A 21,506-nucleotide genomic window follows, 5' to 3' on the forward strand; every position below is an offset into this window, starting at 1 on the left:
TTATAAGATTTTATACTTTAAATTTTAGTGAAAATATTATTTTTCTGTCAATTAACACTTGCACCAGTACTACTTCTGCTTAAGAGTAAATGAAAAACATAAATAAAGTAAGAGATGATGGGATTTGAAACCCAAGTATATAGATTTTTGTCCTAGCCCTATAAAAATTAGGCATATGAACTTACACAAAGGAAAAAAAAAAAACCTCATAATTTTCTTCTCTGAAGTATGAAATAGAGTATAATATGAATTGTTCTATCAGGCTGTTGAAAATTTAAATGAAATGAATTTAATAAGATAATGCTTTTGAACTATTTGAACAATGGTAAAGTTTACACATATGGTAAAATGTTATCTCACACACACATGGTGGGGGTAGAGATAGAGGTGATATATGTCACTCCTATTTTTAATACCTTCATTATATAAAGAAAAATATTTCTACATATTCTTATAGTTTCTAAAAACTGGTAAATGCTTAAAATGAACATAAATAGAATCATTAGGAAATAGATGTGGCAATGATGGGTATAAGCCATGATTTTGGGATACAGTTTCTTTGAGAAGTAGTTTAAGATGCTTAATACAGCATGAGAAGAAGAATATCTATTATGCATCATTATCTTGCCTAAGAAATTAGGCTATTAAAATAAGAAATCAATATCTAGAGTTGTTTTTAAATCTTCTTTATACTATCAATCAAAATTAGTTTCCCTTTAAAAAAAAGAAAAGCCTTAAGTAAAGCATCATCAAATACACTTGGCATATAATCTGTTAAATCAGTTAGGATAATTAATTTTTTATAATTTTTTTGTATATCAGTCAAATTACAAAATTTTGGTACTGCAAACTTTAATCCTTTCTGATGTAACATACAGTGACATGTGATATAAGAAATAGATTGCTTTTCTTTTATAGACAGTTTTCTAAATTTTCTTGTTTCTTTTTACTGTCATTGTGAAATTAGTTCATCATTGTCTTAATTTCACTGTTTTCTTACAAAAATTATGCTCTCATGAGCTTATTGAAGTTCAAGGTCAGTTCAAGTTTAGTTTCCTAACATGTGCAAGTTAATTAGTTCACTGTCAACAATAAGATAGATGTTCACTACTAAATGCATGTCTGTATATCCCTACCCTCTGACACCATACTCACTTAAAAAAAAAAAAAAACACTAGTGCAAATGCTGATTGCTGTTTTCAATTATTTTGTATAATCAGGGCAGTTAAGTATAATATAGATTATAATTTATTATCAATATATGTTCTCAGCAATTTATGAATGACTATTGTTTACTGTAATCAATGTAATATTAATTTTCTTACAGAAATATATTTTACGAGATACAAGCCAATTTAATATAGTTGATAAATATTGCGAAGTTGAAACAATCTTCAGTACTGCGTCTAGTTTCATATCTAGATGAAGGAAACTTTTGATAAGTGTGTTAGATAGTTTAACTCTCCGTAAACACACACACACACACACACACACACACACACACACACCAGAGACCTAGAAAAACAGAAGATTAATTTTTCTCTTCCATCACATACTAACTGTAGCTCTGTTCCTCATACTCCTTTCTTTCAGAAATAATACTTTGAATGCAATCTCCTTAGGGAAAACAACATGACCAGTTTGCCCAAGACTGAGTTCCTTCCCTGGACACAGGAATTTCAATGCTAAAAATATAAAGTCCCAAGCAAATGGTTGAGCTACTCACCCTAAATCTACTGTACCAGAACAAACAAACCTGTTTTATATAAAGAGAGTTAAATTTCTATTTCATGGATAAAGGTTGAAATTTATGAATGTGGAAATCAATTTCCAGACCTCCACATATTTTTGAACTAAAATTTGTTATCTAATCCATGAACTCAATTAGAAGTAGTATTAAAAATAAGTGTTATTTTAAAACATAATTCCAACTATTAACTTGAAGAGATTAAAAAATCAAATAGCTAAGTAAGCATTTCCATATAGATATTTTTTAATCCCTGTGGGTCCAAATAAAATTGATGAATAAAAGTTAATATTACCATGTCACTTGTGGTTATTGTGGAACTTTAGATAACAATGACATAGAAGACCATTCATTCTACTAGAAATTTACTTCTCTGGAAAATAGAAGTCACTTTAGAATAATTGAATTCCACAAAAACACCAATCTGACCATACAATTGATTCTGAGTCAATTAATTGTCTTTTTATTTAAGTTTATAAGAACTAAGAAAATTGTGTTTTAACAGGCAGTGAGTAGTATATTAGTCACCATGTCCCCCTGAATTCACGATGACTGCTTTTCCTTCATTAGCAGTGTTTTTGAAATATATACTCAGAGAGAATTTAATTTATTGAAAATCATCTTACTTGAATATAAAGTACCACTATTCAGAGAAAACTCTATGAATTTGTGGTCAATTTAATAAATAATTTTCAGCAAAATGATCATTATATGATTATCAATGGTTTAATATCTTCTACCATATGAAAATTATCTTTTAGAAAGATTGTTTGGAAATATGGTTCTCTCAATAAACTAGAATGAATCCACCAAAATAAAACTAATCACTAAGAAGAATTAGGCTTTATTTTCATGATTTCCCTTTTTTCTTGGCTGCTAGAAAACTCGGAGATATTTAGAGATGAAGTTTAATTTACTTGTTCAAAAGCCTTTACGCATCCATCTTACTTTCTTTACTCATGTTCTGTTAACTTGCTTTAAAGTTTATATAGTACATCGATTTTTATATTTTTGCTGTGGTGTGTGTGTGTATATAGATATGAATTCTCACATGAACACACAAGTCATGAATGAGAGGTTGGATTCAGAAATAAATCTATATCATGATATTTCCTAACCTCTGCATATGGTCTAATGAAATACATTGCTCTTAATGCTCAGGTTAAATTAGATGGCATTTTATTGGTATTGCAATAATTTATAAATGATTATAAGAGCTCCAATTTCTTATTCCAAATAACCCCATATAAATTCAAACTTTATCTAAAGTCTGGTTACCTTCAAAGTGTTCTCATTTAGGATAAAGGGGTCTAATAATAAATTCCTCTGACTTCCCTTGAAATCTACTGTGAGAGACTTTGGTTTCTTTTATTCAGAAAAAGTCAGAGCCCTATTTTGTCTCCAAGTAATATTCAGGCTAGCGAGATGAGCACCATAGCACCACTGTAAGCAGGGATCTATGTTATTCCTATCATTTTGTTTGACATTTATCATCATTAGTTTGCAACTACTCCTTACTGGTCCATCTTCCCCAAATTACAGAAGATGTGAAATCTTATTTTTTTAATGGATTCCTCACTCCTGACTATGCCAGACATTGTATAACTTTTGTTCATCTGCCTCTGATTTTCTCATTTTAAAACACACACACACACACACACACACACACACACACACACACACATACACACACTAAAACAACAAAACAAAACAAACAAAACCCCCTAAGAGATGGCTTAATTTAAGCTGAGGTTTATCAGTCTTTTTGTTTTGTTTTCTTTGAAGCAAAGAGACGACTACAGGTTCTGTAACTATAAACAATATGCTTTTTTGTTAAGTTTATTGTGTACAGTCATAAATTCAAATGCAATGAAAATCTCAATGAAGATCATAAGTCAGTAAGACAATATTCACTGACAGTGAAGGTTAGCTAATGCTGTTTGAAGAGTCAAAATTCTATGTCTTGGTATAAAGTTATGGAGTCAAGCTTTTGGTGATATCAAGACTTAGAAATTTATTATAAAATTGTATTATTTTGATAGCCATTCAATGTAATTAAATTATGATTTTTTAGATTATTTTAATCTTTAGTGTTGATTCCAATTAGATTTGTGGTCATTTATTAATATAGAGACTCATGCTTTAAGAGTCATACTTTGTCTAGCCATTAAGAAATTGTATTGCAAGTGCAGGTAGAAGGTCATTATGACTTGAAACAATTAGAACAAAGTTTACTTAATGTAGTAATTGCATTAAAGGAACTGTCAGATGTTAGCGATTCCTTGTTCCCCATGACTCACCTTTGCTTCCTTCTGCCAAATTCATTGGGAATTTGCTCATTGGAAACTCAGAGAAGTAGAAATAATTGTAGGGTATGCTCTAAACAGAATATAAAGCCCTAGTCTGTCTCCAGGGCTTAAATTTATAGTATTGGTTTATATCATCATAAGGCCTCATTAAAATAGCATGTGCTAAAACTTAACGATAGCTCAATATGACCTGAGATTGTTTAAGTGTAATAATTTCATTGTGGATATAACCAGTTATGAATTCTGCCATTGAAGATACTAGGGGTTACCATAGATAGATCATTTATTAGAAAAAGTTTGATTATATTAACATATTTTCATATTATTTAAATTTTAAAGGCTCAACACATTCAAACAATACCTTAGCATTTCATTGTGTTAATCCTATTGGGTCACATGTGTTTTAAATAGTGTGTCTATTACTTTATACTATACTTTTAATTAAAAAATAATTATAGCCCAACAAACAGAAGATTGTAGACTACAGGTATAGATTGAGAAATGAATCAAAGCCAAAAATACATTATATAGACATTTTAAATATGAACATGATGAAAGATGGTTCAAACAGAGAAGTTAAAAGAATAGAAAGAATACACAAAGCATTTGATAAAAGGTGTGTCCTATAGTATTTTCTTAAAAATTGATATTTTTAGAAATTAGCTGTGCATTTTATAAGCCAAAATATATACTGAAACATTTCAGTAAGATACTTATCATTGTTTTATTGCTTCATTTTTCTAGTATATATGTACTCCAGGGTACACAAGAAATTTATGTTGGTTTCTAAGGAATGATTGCTTAATTCCTCTGTACCCTTGCTACTGTGGATCCATCAGCCATAATATTTGCCAAGCCGAACTTCCTCATCCTTCCCAATTTAAATGTATGTGGGAATTGGAATTTACAGGTAATAAAATATGTATATTTTTAATTTTTATTTGCCTGAATCACTTCAACATTTGCTAGGTAAGTATTTTCTAATTACATAAAAATTATATATATCAAAACATAAAATAAAGAAAAATGAATTTTATATTCTTATTATTTGCTTTGTTCCTTTAACAAACATCTCCTTAGCACCTACTACATTTCATGAATTTGATTGGCTCAAGATATATAATTGTAAAGAAAACTAAAGCTATTCCTTATTCTCATAGATTATTTTTTTGAATGAGAGTTATTGGACAAATACTCACAGTGATAAATATGTAATCGTTAATTGAAATAAAATGCTTTTACAGAAAGAAATACCTTCTCATGAATGATTATAACCAAAGAAACTTTTTTTTTTTTTAAAGAAGTAAAATACGGGCCATTGGGAGAGTAATTTGGGAGGTCAGATAAATTTCCATGATAAAAAGACCCTTGAACAAAGATATGAATGAAGCCAGGACAGAGGAGTTGCAGAAGTGAGGGAATTAGATTGAGGGAATTACACTTTTAAAAACACTGTATTTCAAAAGGTACAAAGTTTCAGTTATGGAAGATAAATAAGTTTTGGAAATCTGTTGTATAATGCAAGGCCTATGATTAGCAATACTGTATTGTATATTTTAAAATTTGCTAAATGAGTAGGTCTTATGTTAAATGCTCTTACCACAAAGGGGAAAAATAAAAACAAAACATAGGGGATGGGAAATTTTTGGAAGTGAGAGATAAGTTTATAACAATGACCGACTATTATTTCATGGATGTATACTCATCTCCATATACATCAAGTTATATATATTCAACATCTATAACTTTTTGTATGCCAATCATATCCCCAATAAAGTGGCTTAAAAAAAAAAACAGAAAACAAAAACACATCATTAGAGGAGATGATCCCTCGAAGGCCCTGCTGAAACTCTGAGAACAGGAGTAAAAATAAGACTTGGGGAGAGGGCAATGCCAGAACTAAAATATTGAGTTAAATTTATTTAATATTTATTTAATATTGAGTAAATATTGATTTTTGTTTAAAAGGAATCGGATATCACAGTAGAGTTTGAAAAATTAAAAAAGAAGATAAAGTGAAGAAATAGATTGGAGAGGGTAAAGATGGTAGTGAATCTATGGTAGTCATATTGTGAGGTAATAAGAACTTAAAATAAATGAAAATTCTTACTTATAAATTGTATACAGAGAGCAAGTGATAGAGGCGTCAATAAGAATCCTAGTTTTCTGGCTTTAACACTAGAAATGAAATAATTCCAACACATATTTTATTAAATATGTTTTTAATTGTTTTATACTCTGGCAGTTTCCATTTCAAAATATATTTTGATGTGCATAATTTTCTGTTTTTCTGATTATACTTTGAATACTATTTGACTTAGCTTATGCAAATTAGTTTACATTCTTAAAACTGTATGGTACTCCAGTTAATTCTTTTAGGGAACATTTCCTCTGTCAATGACAGTTTGGCATTATAGTTTATCAACAGTCAGCACATTAGTAGATTTGATATGTCTGTTCTCAACTAATGGCTTGTTTTATTCGACTGACAGCAGCTGCACTTATTACTACTAGTACATTAAAACAGTGTTGAAGTAAACTAACAATTAGTCTTTTAAACAGAAGACGATAATTTATTTCATCATGCACACAAGATGGTATTCTGGAGAGTTAACAACCCCTAATGACAGAAATAGTTATCGGTTCATTAAGCAAATCACACTCAAGACCAAACTTGGTAGAAGAGAGCAATGGCTTGTTGATTATATTGTTAGTGATGATAAAAGGAACTTCAGAGACTGTGTTACAAATAATTACTATTTTACAAATGACTCAAACAAAACAAACAAGAACAACTGTGGTTAGAGAAGTTACCTGAAATGTCTGATCTCAGGGCTATTTAGGGACTGTGTTAGGTCAGAGCTTTTAAATGATACTTATTACTCTACTTCCCCTAAAGAACAATCAAACTGGAATTGTCGTGACATAGACATAGGAAATTTTAAAGGCTCCCCAAATGTTTTAATGTGCAAATTGAGAAACATAATCTACTGTTACCAGCCAAATTAGTTCACCAGCTTCAGCCAGCGTAATTTGTATGCTTGATTTCCCTTTGTCTCAAAGTAGAAATAATGCATGGATACATTTACTTAATTTTAAACATTACAATTCTTTGAGAATGAAAAATTGCTAAAAAGAAACATGTTTACAACAAAATAGCAAATGTGTTTTTTTAGGAAAAATAAGAGAGGAATAGGAAATCAAATTGTTCATGGATACATTATCTCTAAGCAAATACAGTTAATTTTATGAATGAAAGTAGTATAACAAATATATTTTCTATGATGTGGGAGTAATATGAAGTCAAAATTGCTCATAGATAAATCAGCTTTCAGCAATTATCTTCAAAGTAATATAAGCATATTTAATCATTATGCCTACTTGAATCTATGTTCAGAACTTAATGAACATAAATTCATTAAGCTAATTATTACAAAAATAAGAATTATGTGACCTCCACACTTGAGATTCTAAATGACACAGCTGTCCAAGCTAAGAAGCCAGTGTGATACAGCCCAACAGTCAACAAATATTTAAGTAGAGCCACCCCAATTTTTTAATGTTAGGACAAAGATTCAACAATGCGACTTCTTTCAGTCGTGTTTTAAAAACAAGCAGATTTTAGGATAAGTGAAAAAAGTTGTAAATAGAATTATGTATTTTATGTAATTCTCATTTTTTTTCTGGTTGTTGCTAAGGTCTTATTTCCTTTTTTTTTTTTTCTCATAAAATATAATTGAGGAAGAACATTAAAATCAAGCTGGTAAGTTTGCATGGGTGCATTAATTTTACCAGCAGTAAAATTATTTTAATTAAGATAATTTTTTACCAACTGAATGAAGTATCTTCACGCCCAATCAATTCTTGCCAATGTGATTGCTCTACAAAAAGAGATGGTAATTAATTAGAAGAAGCCCCTTCAAGGACAATTGGTCTACAGTGTACAACTTGAGAAAGAGCTGACATGCACTCTCTTTTCAATGTCATCATCTATGTTCATTATATGTATTATTAGGTTTAAGAAAAGAAGATATTGAAAGAGTGGATAATTAGTTGTAAGTGAAATAAGAGAATCTGAATAACACTAAGAAAAAATGAAATCATGGCAAAAAGAGAAATAAGTTTTCTTTGAATGTCTTTCTTTTGCTTAAAGCTTGTGATTGTTACAGTATGTTTCACTAAATTAAATATGTACATTTAAAACATTTAATATGTGCCAGTAAACTTTTTTCCCTAAATAAATAGTAATTATTGCATTTGGGAATTATATTGCAAAGCAATATTACTTTTAATTCTTTTTTTTTTTTTTTTTTTTTAGAAATAGTGGATCTTATTTGTGGTAGAAGATATTACAAGAAATTAATTATAAATCTATTCATTATAATTACTTTTACAATTTTATGATTATTGAGGGTAGAAAATCCTGCACCTCCAAAGCAATATTTTATTAAAAGTATTTTTCTTATCATACTGCTTCACTTGCAAGTCTTCTTTTGTTAAATATCTGTTGTTATTTTTATATTCCCTTAAGATATTAGGGCCTAACTTTGAGAATAAAAAAGGAAATCTGAGTTTTAAAAAAGGTTTAAAATGTGGTTCAGTGCTTTTTATTTATATTACCTATAATAATATTTTCAAAACATTTTTATAGTAACAGAATTCTGTTAGTTAATTAACATATGAAATAGAAATAAATGGTTTTAATATACAGATAAGAGTTAATTAATGACATAATGGGAAAAAAAGATTTCATGTGAACAACAGTTAAAATATTAAAATGTCTAGGACTTAACAAATACATGAAAGTTCTAAATTGAAACAAAACAAATATCACCACATTATAGTTACAAATACAAAATCTGAAATAAATTCTAAATATATACCATTCTGTTGGAGATAAATCCTAATTTTTAAAAGTAAATTAACTTAAATTTTTTAGCATTATATTTTATTTTATTATTAGTTTCAAGTATACAATACATTGGTTAGACATTTACATAGTTTATGAAACGATCCTTCTGATTATTTTCCCTCTGGCTCTACACATAGCCATTACATTACTACTGACTTCATTCCCTATGCTGTGATCCCCTCTGGCCATCACCAGATTGTCCTCTATATTTGTGAGTCTGTTTTTGATTAGTTTGTTCTTTTTTTTTTCTCTTAGATTCCTCATATAAGTGAAATTATATGGTATTTATCTTTGACTTATTTCACTCAGCTTAATAACCTCTAGGTCCATCCATGTTCTTGAAAATGATAGGATTTCATTTATTATGGTCGAGTAATATTTAATTATATATATGAACCATAATTTCTTTATCCAATTGTCCATTCATGGGCATTTAGGTTGCTTCCAAACCTTGGCTAGTGTAAATGGAGCCGCCATGAACATAGGGGTGCGTAGACCTTTATGAACTATTGTTTTGATTTTCTTTGGATAAATACCCTGAAGTGCAATGCATAGGATTGCAAATTGGTATGGCCACTGTAGAAAACAGTCTAGGGTTCCTCAAAAAATTAAAAATGCATCTACCTTTTGACCCAGCAATTGCATTTCTGGGTATTTATCCAATGAATTCTAATTTTTAAAGCTTTTAAGTCTCCATATTATTACATATATTTATTAGAATTTCAATAAAATAACAACAGTGTCCTTATGTATATTTCTTAAAGTCTGCATGGAAAACTAAAACAAAGCCAGGTATATTCTGAAAAAGTACATTTTGTAGGTAAGCGAGGTACAGTTTAGCTCTACCAGATACTAAAGAATATTATATAGCTTCAATTAAAAATATTTGCATTGATAATCAAAAATTATACAAAATATAAAGTTCAAAAATAAATCCAAGTCATGTAAAAATTTTGTATATAGTAGAATTGCCATCTCAATTATTAGAGTAAATAGGAATTATTCAGTAACTGATGTCAAACAACTGTGGGAAAAATGCAGATTTGTATCTTATAACATACACTTGAACAAATTCATATTGATAAAACTTTTAAATATAAAAAATTAAAATGATAAAAAAATCAGAAAAATATTAGACAATTACTTTGTAAATTTGGATGGGGACGGCCTTTATAGTTTCCGATAAAAATTTAGACACTAGAAAGAAAATACTGGTCATTTGACTACATGAAAACCAAAAATGTCTGCTTGTACAAGACATCATAGAAACAAATGACAAAACTGCAAATCATGTAGAAAATATTCCTAAATAGACAAGAAAATGTTAAGCTTTATTAATAATGGGAGCAAAGATAATTTTTAAAACACCATAAATATATAATTTTTCTTCCGTAAATCTGGCAAACTTTTAGTGTTTGACAACTTGATGATTTTATCCATTGCTAGCAAAGTGCAAAATCACTCTAATGTCAGATCAGGGTAGTTTTGCAATATCTATCATATTATAGATGTATATGCTGTTTGACCTAGCTTTCCCATCACATATGCTTCCCATCCACATGCTGAGTAATATTTGTGCAAGATTATATATGGCATCATTGGTTTTCCGAGCATGAACACAGATGCAGAAATGATTGTGGAATAGTCCCAGTACCGATATAACATTTGATGAGATATGTAATAAAGGGAAAAGAAAGGAATGCATGCAATAATAATGTAGAATCATGTGTTTAATTAGGCTTTACAGTCAGCTTGCGATTATCTCTGGAAGTCTTTTTCTATGTTCTTTGCCCCAGTGTTCTGAAATTTCACTATGTTTGGACTTTAGTGGATAATACTCATTTTTTAAAATTGAGATATAATTGACATATAACATTATATAAGTTTTGGGCATACAAAACAAAGATTCTATATTTGTATACAGTATAAAATGACCACCAAAGTAATTGTAATAAATATTTATCGCCACAGGTAGTTACACATTTTTTTCTTGTGATGAGAACATTTACGATTAACTCTCTTAGCAACTTTCAAATATATAATACAGTATTATTAACTATAGTCGCCATGCTGTATATTATAACTCCAGGACTTATTTATTTTATAATTGGGAGTTTGTACCTTTTGACCACCATCAGCCATTTCACTCATCTCCACCCCCTGCTCTGGCAACCACTTATCTGTTCTCTGTATCTATGTTTTATTTTTTCTATTAGATTACACATATAAGCAAGATTATACTGTATTTGTCTTTCACATTCTTTTATTTTATGTAGATAAAATTTAAATTTTCTTATGCCTCTAGCAATATTATAGTTTTGATTTGTTTTAGTTTTCTTCTGTTCGATTTAGTATCTCAGTTTTCTGTACTTTTAATGATTGTTTGTTCTTTCTGATTTCAAATCTTTCTGCCAAATATTAGGTGATCATATTCAATGGTGAGGACCTAAGACTTATATGTGAAGATGAGCTGTGATGACTGGCAGCTCTATTAGGGTTGCAAGTTGTCAGCTGGCTGTTCATTGCGGGAAACTCAGTGAGCTTGGTATCTTTGCAGCAGGAACCTCTAAGATTCTCTTTCCTGGGAATAAACCCTGAAAATCATTTGTTCGTGGGCTTGGGGAAGTGAGCGAGGGATCCAAATCATTTTCTGGGTTTGTGATTTGGGGGAGAAGCTATTTCCAGAGCCCACTTAAGTATAAAATTCTCAGATACCTTTAAGTCCTGATTTCTGCTAAGTATATGAGATTGTTTTTCATAAATAGGCTCTCTAATTACACTTCTGTGTTTCAATTATTGCCATTCTGCTAATTTGGTCACTTACCGTCATCTTTTCAGCTTTTCAAAATGTATTGAAAATACTTGCTCACTATTATCTCCTATCTCATTCTCTCTATAGGTTAAAATTTTTCTTTTTTTCATTAGTTCTTTTTGAGGCTTTAGGAAGAAGGGGCAATAATATTTCAGTTAAATTCAAATGTTTAATCACATACATTATTATGTAAAACTCTATGCTTATATACTGGACAACTTTGATAAAATGGATAAATTTCTAGAAAAATACTAGTTGGTAAACTGATTCAATAATAAATATAAATATACAAGCTCTAAAGTAATTGAATAATACAGTTTTTAAAAAACTTTCCACAAAGAAAAACATTGGAAATATATTATTTTCTACACAAGTTCACCCAACTAGTTGATAAATAATTAAATATAATAATACTGAAACTTCTCCAGGAACATTTATCAATTGATTATATGAGGCTAACATTACCATATTTGACTTATTTTCATTCAGCACATTGAAAATATTATTTTTATTGACATTACTTAATTTACTGATTTTTTCTTTTCTTGTGTCTCATCTCTAATAACTGCATTCACTGATTAGTTTATTCCTAATATAATGATAATTTTCTATAATTTTAATATTATAAGCAGTTAAGTTACACTGGTAAGATTGAAAGATTTCTAACATTTTGCATGGCTTCCTAACTCTTCCTTTTTTTCCAGAGTGGTATGTGAGATTTCTAAATGAGGTCTGCATGTAGCAGGAAAATTTCAGCTTGTGAACCATGTTTACTTTACAATTCAGTTATAAGTTGCATGGCTTACATGATATTTTTTTCAGGATGCCATGCATCACAAACCGTAGACTTTAGGTTTGTTAACCATAAGCAATTTTAACATAAGGAAATTACCTAGATGAGTCTGTGGATAAATACTACCTCCCTAACAAATATTATTGGTCTCTTTAATAGGAGGTTTACTTATGTTTACAAGGAGATATAGTAACCTCCTAAGTTTTTTCATTACCCTAGAATATTATAGCTGTTAATGAAAGATAATAGGTTCTCAATTCAGCTTAATTAACTCCTTCCTCTCAACAATTCTGTAATTTCCATTTTTTTTAGTTTTCAAATTTTTCTTTCCCTAATTCCCTATTTACCAATTTATTAATATTTTTTCTATGAATATTTTAATAATACATTTATCATAGATATTTTACCATATTGGTGCAATAATTCTAAGTCTAGGCCATCCTTATATCTATCACTAATTTTCCTCTTTAATATGGTCTTAGCTATTTTGCAATCTCATTTTTTATTGTTTCAGATATGTCTCACATTAGAGTGTGAAGTAGCTAAAATATATATGTATATCGTATGCATGTGTACACACACATTACCTTGCTTCACTCCTTTCTGTCAGAAAATTAGGATAATGTCCTGATCATTTTTCCATCATAAATATTTTAAAGATTTTTTCCCAAATTTCTTTTGAAATGGTTTCCTATGCAACTGCAACATATAAAGAATAAAAGTGCTTTTTGTATAAAATGTATTGCTTGTGGTTATTACATCATTTTTACAATTATTAATTGGAAATTTATTGACATTTAATTATTTTTAAAAAACGCATTCACTTGGATGCTGGGTCTTGGTCTGATGGTTTATTTCTCAGTCCATTTTTAGAATGAGAGGATTGGATCTTATTCTATTTTAGGTCTCTTTCAAATTTAATATTCTATAGACATAGAACATTATTTTTGGTAGGCGTCAAATTTGTTTTATCAAGTAATTTGACAGCTGTCTTTAATAGTTCAGTGTGAGTTCAAGTTTGTTAAAAGTTATTATTTGTTTTTATTTATTTGAAAGAATCTGGAGACGAAAAATGTGAAGTGGCTATTGATGTTCACTTCTTTCTTGCTGCAAACTATACTGAAGATGCAGTCCATGGGAACTGGTCTGAAGACCTTAGTTGTGTATGTCCATTCCAATGTGAAGAAACAATGGAGGTAAGGTAAATTGAATATATGTAGTAGTCTCTCATTTGTCTCTTTAACTCATAATTGACTGATTTGAAAAAGCTAGAAGTGTTAAGGTTACCAAATCAATGTCCAAGATATGCACAGCTTAAAAATAACTTCATAAACAGATTCTCAGCAATCTACTTGGCAAAATTTTTTTACTTCTTATATTTACAATATAGAGAGGCAATAAGGACTTTTAACAATAATTTTATCTCTAGTCATTTTGTGTTCTATTTATGTCATAATTTGATGACTGATTAAAGTCTCTCAAATACAGTTATGATTATGCCACCATTTGTTTAAAGACCATAAAGAATGACCATTGTCTTTTGGAATATACTTAAATCTATTGGAGATTTCCAGTCTCTGGGCAACATGACCACTAACAATTGTGGGACCTAATGCAAGAATACAAAGAACAGCCCTCTTTTTTTTCAAGTCACCTTCATTTTGTATAAATTAGGGCAATGTTTTCAAACAAATAATAAGAAACAAAAATTTTAGGATATTAATTTTAAACATTAAGGAACATTTTTGTCAAAATGACTCAGGAGTTTTCTAAAATGTTTTGAAAGTTAACAGCATATTTGTGACCTCTGTTCTCTGGACAAAATCTAATTCGGTCATTTTAAAGAAATAAGCCATATTTGAATTTTATCTTTGGTATATCATTCATATAAAATTTTCAAAAAGATTTATAAACTATTTTCATTATGAATAAATCCATTAACTTTAAGCCAGCTATATAAAATATACTGTTTACTTCAAAAACCATTTAGAGAGGTATTACTAATATAGGCAAACAGGTTTCAAATTCTTCAAACCTTTTAATTTCAAGTATGTCTTCAAACGTATCTCTTATTGTTTTTAAAATTTATAAACATATATATTAAGTTTAATATACTTTTACATGTATGTATTTAGCCAATCACAGATACTTGATTATGCACATAGATGACTAAATTTTTATCTTTATTATTTATTTAACTTTGGCAGCATATTAAAGAATATTATATGTTAAATTTACTAATAAACTGTATACTTTTTCTTAGGAAATGGATAAGTAAATTATATTATTATCTTGTATATATATTTCCATTTCTCTGTATTTCTTTAAAATAATTATCAACTTTAAATAAAGTAACTAACATTTTTTTAGACTCAAGAGAAAACAAAAACAATTCAATAACTTTTAGCTATTTTATTTTTTATGATTACATATTTTATATTTTTTATAATTTTTATGTTAAGCAAAATAAACAAATATACATATAGAAATATAAATATACTTCAATTAATGATATTTTCATGTCTTAATTTTCATTCTGTAAAGGAACAAAGGTCATTTTTTTAATTACTTAATTTTTGTGGGGGAGTGACTTGATTAACAAAATCCAGTAATTTTCAAGTGTGGAATTCAACAGTAAGTCATATATATATATTGCACTGTGTTTTCATCACCCATAGTTAGGTTTCTTTCCGTCACCACACAGACCCTTTTTACCTCTATCTGCCTCCCCCTCTGGTAACCAATAGTCTATTGTCCATGTTTCTGTTTGTCATGTGTGTTGGTTGTTTTTAGATTTCTATCCCACATATACATGATATCATGTGGTTTTCAACTTTGGCTTATTTTGCTGAGAATGATTATCTCGAGGTCCATCCATGTTGTCACAAATGGCAGTACTTTATTTCTTCTTATAGCTGAGTAATATTCCGTTGTATATATGTACCACATCTTCTTTATCCAATCATCTGTCATAGGACACTTCGGTTGCTTCCATGTCCTGGGCACCTTGAATAATATTGCTATGAACATCCGTGTGCATATATCTTTTTGGATAAATGTTTTCAAGAATTTTTGGATAAAAACTCTGTAGAGAAATGGCTAAATCAAATGGTAGATCAATTGTTAGTTTTTTGAGAAAAACACTATACTGTTTTCCACAGTGGTTGTACCAATTTGCATTCCCACAAGCAGCATATGAAGGTTCCTATTTCTCCACATCCTCTCCAACACTTGTTATTACTTGTCCTGTTGATAATAGCCATTCTAACAGGTGTAAGATGACATTTCATTGTGGTTTTGATTTGCATTTCTCTAATAGCTAGCAATGTTGAGCATCTTTTCATGTTTGTTAGCCATTTGTATGTCTTCTTGAGAAAAGTATTTGTTTAGGTCCTCTGCCCACTTTTTAATTTATTTTGGGTGGTTTTGTTGCTTGTTATTGAGTTATATGAGTTCTTTATTTATTTTGGATATTAAACCCTTATTGGAGGCATTGTTTGCAAACGTATTTTCCCATTTGGATAGTTGTTTTTTTTTTGCCTCATTGATGATTTCTTTTGCTGTGCAGACGCTTTTTCGTTTGATATAGTTCCATTCATTTATTTTTGCTTTTACTACCCTTGCCTTTGAGATCAAATTCATAAAATCCTCTTTAAGTCCAAAGTCCATGAATTTCATTCCTATGTTTTCTTCTATGCATTTTGTTGATTTAGGTCTTATAATCAGGTCCTTAATCCATGTTAAGTTAATTTTTGTGTGTGGTGATAGACAACAGTCTAGTTTCATTTTTTTGCAGGTGGCTTTCCAATTTTCCCAGCACCATTTATTGAAGAGGCTTTCCTTTCTCTATTGTATATTTTTGGCTCCTTTGTCAAAAATTATTTGCCCATATAAATGAGGGTTTACTTCTGGACTTTCAATTCTGTTCCATTGGTCTGTGTGTCTGTTTTTATGCTAATATCATGCCATTTTGATTATTGTCACTTTGTGGTATAATTTGAAGTCAGACAGAGTGCTACCTCCAGCCTTGTTCTTTTTTCTCAGGATGGCTTTGGAGATTCAGGGTCTTTTGTGCTTCAGTACAAATTGGATGATTTTTTGTTTTATTTTTTTTTTTAAATTGCTAATGGGATTTTGATGGGGATTTCATTAAATGTGTATAATGCTTTAGGTAGTAAGGTCATTTTAACTATGTTGGTTCTTCCAATCCAAGAACATGGAATATCTTTCCATTTCTTTGTGTCTTCTTCAATTTCTTTTGAAAGAGTCTTATAGTTTTCATTATATAGGTCCTTCACATGTTTCATTAGGTTTATTTTTGTTGCAATTGCAAAAATAATATTTTTTTTATTTCTTTTTCTGACAATTCATTGTTTGAGTACAGGAATATTATGGATTTTTGAACAATAGTTTTGTATTCTGAAACTGTTTTTGTTTATTATTTTGAGTAGTGTTCTTATGGAGTCTTTAGGGTTTCCTATATAGATATTCATGCCATCCACAAATAGTGATAGTTTGACTTCTTCATTTCCTATTCGAATGCCTTTTACATCTTTCTCTTGCTTAATTGCACTTGCTAGGGCCTCCAATATTATATTGAATGACAGTGATGATAGTAGACAGCTTTGTCTAGTTCCTGATCTTAAAGGAAAGGTTTCAATTTTTCACTGTTAAGTATAGTGGTAACTGAGGGTTTCTCATGTATGGCCTTTATTATGCTGAGATACTTTTCTTCTATACCTATTTAGTAAGTGTTTTAATCATAAATGGATATTGTATTCTGTCAAAGTCTCTGCTTCTATTGATATGCTCATATCATTCTTCTTTTTATTTTGTCTATATGGTGTATCATATTAATCGATTTGCATATGTTAAACCATCACTTTGCCCTGGGATGAAGCCCACTTGGTCACAGTGTATAATTTTTTTAATGTGTTGATGTATTCAGTTCACTAGTATCTTATTTAGGATTTTTGCATCTGTGTTCATGAGAGATATTGGTCTATAGTTTTCTTTTTGTGTGTTATCTTCGGTAAGTTTTGGTTTCAGGGTAATAGGCCTCATAAAATGAGTTAGGACATATTGCCTCCTCTTTGACTTTTTGGAAGAGTTTGAAAAGAATAGGTATTACATCTTCTTTGAAAGTTTGATTAAATTCACTGATGAAGGCATTTGGTCCTGGACTTTTACTTTTTGGTAGGTTTTTGATGATTTTTTCAATTTTCATACTGCTGATCAGTCTATTTAGATTTTCCAATTCTTAATTCAGTCTAGGAAGGTTATATATTTCTGAGAGCTTGTCCATTTTTTCTAGTTTATTAAATATGGTATCATGTAATTTTTCATAGTATTCATGTAAGATCCTTTGGATTTCTGTGGTATCTGTCATAACTTCTCTTTTATCTCAGATTTGGTATAAGGGAAATATTAAACTATATTTAGATACTAATAATTGCATATTTTTCTTACTTAAAAATTGTTCAGGTGTCAAAAGATAATCTATTAATTTAATTTAATATCACTGTAAGATTTTGACTTTGGCCAAAGATTTGGAAATTACGACTTACTCCATCATGTTAAGTCCTTATTATTTATCAAGAAAACATTCTCACATATCAGTGTAGTAGAATCAATAAAAGTTAACAAGGTTAAACTCTTTTAAATTATATCCATTATTAAATTTTCAATTATTTTTAATATAGTTGTAAAAATCATAAGCAATCTGAGGAAACTAATAGAATAGTTATTTGAAGTTTAAATTAATTATTTTTGTTTTCCTGAAAAGTCATTTATTTAATGGAAGATTACATTAGATTTTTTTAATATAAATAAACCTGTGTTCATATATTTAAAAAATCAAGAAATTCAACTCTGTGCCAAAACTCTAAGGGCCTAATTTTCTATTCATCTAAATGAAAAATTATATTACCTATACATGTTTTCTGCTTTGCTAAATTTTGGCAAAGAAAAAATATAAATAAAGCACAGTTAATCATTTTCCCTCTTCTTATATTTTTAACTCTCTGAACAATAGTCCTAATATATATATGTATATATATATATATATTTTATATATATATACATTTTATATATATATAATTTATAAATAATTTTCTGAGAAAAAGAGAAAGAAAAAAAGAGCAAAAATGAAGAAGTGAAGGGGCACTAGCTTCAGGCAGATATAAAATCACTATTGTTAAAAGTTTATCTCCATTCTGCAAAGAGTAATCAAGGCTTAAATGCAGGAAAACTCATTTTTACACACACACACACACACACACACACACACACACACACACACACACAAGCAAGTTATTATTATGGAGAGTTTAACAATAACACATCCTCGACAATTCCATAGAGCCATATAATTAAAAATCTAGTGCTTATTAATCCCAGAAGTATTAAAATAAAAGAGGGATTATTGTGCATTAAACAGTAATTTCTCTATTAGACACACAGGGCAGAGACTGTCCTCATGAGAGGTTTCCTCTTTTTGTTTTAAAGCATCTGTCAAATGAACACTCTTGTTCACGTCATAATTTCTCTGGAGTGGCCACTGCAATTTTAGATTATTCTTTGAGGAATTATAACAATTAGAGAAATGTGTGTATGTATGTATATATTACAACATGAAAGAAGGCATGTGTGGTGTCGAAGTCTTTGAGACTGAGAGGACCCCATGAAAACTTATGTAGGTACTTGTGTAATGCCGTGTCTTCAGAACCTGCCAAAGAGCAGTCAATCCCAAGGGAGGGCCTGACAAAAGTGTTTATAAGATTTTGAAAATTCAACTTCAGGAAAATTATGTCCAAGGAATACAGACTGATTTGACCATCTGAACACATTGTTCATTTAAGTCATCTGGATGACGCCATTATAAAACCTATGCTTGTCTTCTCTCCCAGTAGACATCCTCTTATAGAATCACCAGAGGAAGTAATGTTAACAGAGATTTTCTCTCTCTCTAGATTATATTGGATCACATAATCAAAGAACTCTTACTTTTTTTTTTATTCTTAAAAGACAAAATAAACTTAGCATTTGGGAATTTAATAAAGGAAATTGAAGTTCAGACCTGATACCATGCCTGTGTCACTGTCACGTGCACTATTTTGTAGTGGGGGCATTTTAATTGGATCTTTACAGAATTTCGTGTTTATTCATGGTTGACCCTCTAAAAGACTACTGATCAAGAAAAATAATGCTTTTAGATTTATGCAGTTAAGGAAAACAACACCTTAACAGAATCTTACTAGTGTTTCAGGAGGGAGAAGTTATGGGAAGATTTTAATACACTAGAGGCTTGGTGGGTAGACGTGGGATGGGTTACTGGTAAGGATCAGTCAGAGTTTATGAATAAAGCTTTGTGCTGGTGGGCACAGCGTGATGAGAATCAAAGTGAATTAGATAAGCAAGTTGTTAGTCTTGGTAAATAACTTATTTTAGTTATTACCTCTTACCTCTTAGGTGCAAGTATTTTATGGAGCAATGAATAAGTTTCTTTTTTCTTTCTCTGTGTGTGTATGTATTTGTGTTTTTAATATAGTGCAGGAAGTTAGGTTCATTTTAGTTCTCATTATCAAGGACTAAAATTCCAAAAGCATCCTTTCATTTCTTTGTTAAACAAAAAAGTTTCCCTGCTGAAAGTTTGTTTTAAAAGAATGAGTTTATTGAGCTGTGTGTTGCCTAGAAAAAGGATGAGGTTCCTGAGGCATTCAGTCTGATCCACTAGCAGCAGGGTTAATGGGGAAGACAATATGTCCACCCACCTGGAGTTGATGGCTCTCTTATAAACTATGTTTTGGGGAAGAAAGATGCAAGTTGTTTTCAAATAATTTACAGTGGCTATAGATAAGGAGAATGGGAAAAGGTAAAACAGGGACAGTTTTAGGATAAGTGTATAGTCCTAGAAAGTGCACAAAGAAATATTTTCTACTTTTAATTCATTATGGGAAACAGTTTAGAAAGTTCATGCAGAAGCAGGATGCGCTGGCATCTGGTAGTTGGCTACTTCTTTTTAAATAGCCATCTAGAAGTTGATTCAAAGCTCTAACACATATTCAGGAATGTGAGCAATCTTTCATTCGTTGTCCACAGATATTAACTTGTTAATTACTCTTGTCTCTTTGTCTCATTCTCCAACCTGCTGTAATTTATTTTAGGACAGCTCAGAATTTTTTTCTTGTCACTTTGTGTTAAAAGTCTCTCTTCAAGTTTCTTTTTAAATGCAAACATTTTTGAAAGAAAGGCACATAAATATAGTATATATATTTACAAAAAGGTTATAAGATTATATATTATTATGAGTTGCTAGGGATAGAGTTTGCTTTTAAAACAACATAGAAGACAAAAAGGGACAATAAAAGTTGGAATGTGAAAGACCTTTACCAAATTTAACCTATTTCAGTATTTTGGCTAGATCCAAGCCAGTATAAATTTGGACTTTAGTTCATATCAATAATCAGTCATATACCCCATAATGATGTCTCGATCAATGACAGATGTTGGTCCCATAGGTTATCATGGAGCTGAAAATTTCCTATCACCTAGTGAGTTACATTTTGGCCATTGTAAAGTCTTAAGGAAACACATACTCATACTTATTATTGTGTTATATTTGCCTACAGTATTAACTATGTTAACATTCTGTACTTGTCTACAGCTTAGGAGCTGTAGAAAAACAGAACTTGTCACCCCAAAATATGCCTCTTTGTCATAAGATAGTTTTAGAGTGGTTAATTCATGAAAACAGAAGATATAGGAGAAGCTCTGAAAATCAAGTAGAAGTTACTCTTTGTAAAAGACATTTGTATTTGTAAGGAAAATCTCCATTTGTGTCTCTCTTATTGTTCTGGAAAAGGGGAATGAACTTATCTCTAGAAATTTTTATCAATACAGAAGACAAGAATTTAAATCTGCATAATAAACAT

The 21,506-nt window shown here is 29.9% G+C and overlaps 1 protein-coding gene across 1 annotated transcript in view; it reads left to right on the plus strand.

Annotated features, from left to right (window-relative positions):
• Positions 1-21,506, plus strand: part of EYS (eyes shut homolog (Drosophila)) — a 143,736-nt gene that overhangs the window by 117,930 nt on the left and 4,300 nt on the right. Inside the window, exons 6-7 of the mRNA XM_023531214.1 lie at positions 4,801-4,966; positions 13,630-13,769. Of these exons, the coding sequence (XP_023386982.1) occupies positions 4,801-4,966; positions 13,630-13,769 (306 nt within the window). The remainder of the gene's footprint in view (positions 1-4,800; positions 4,967-13,629; positions 13,770-21,506) is intronic.

Source organism: Pteropus vampyrus, unplaced genomic scaffold (genome assembly GCF_000151845.1).
Source record: "Pteropus vampyrus isolate Shadow unplaced genomic scaffold, Pvam_2.0 Scaffold64, whole genome shotgun sequence".
In the NCBI taxonomy this organism is placed as follows: domain Eukaryota; kingdom Metazoa; phylum Chordata; class Mammalia; order Chiroptera; family Pteropodidae; genus Pteropus; species Pteropus vampyrus.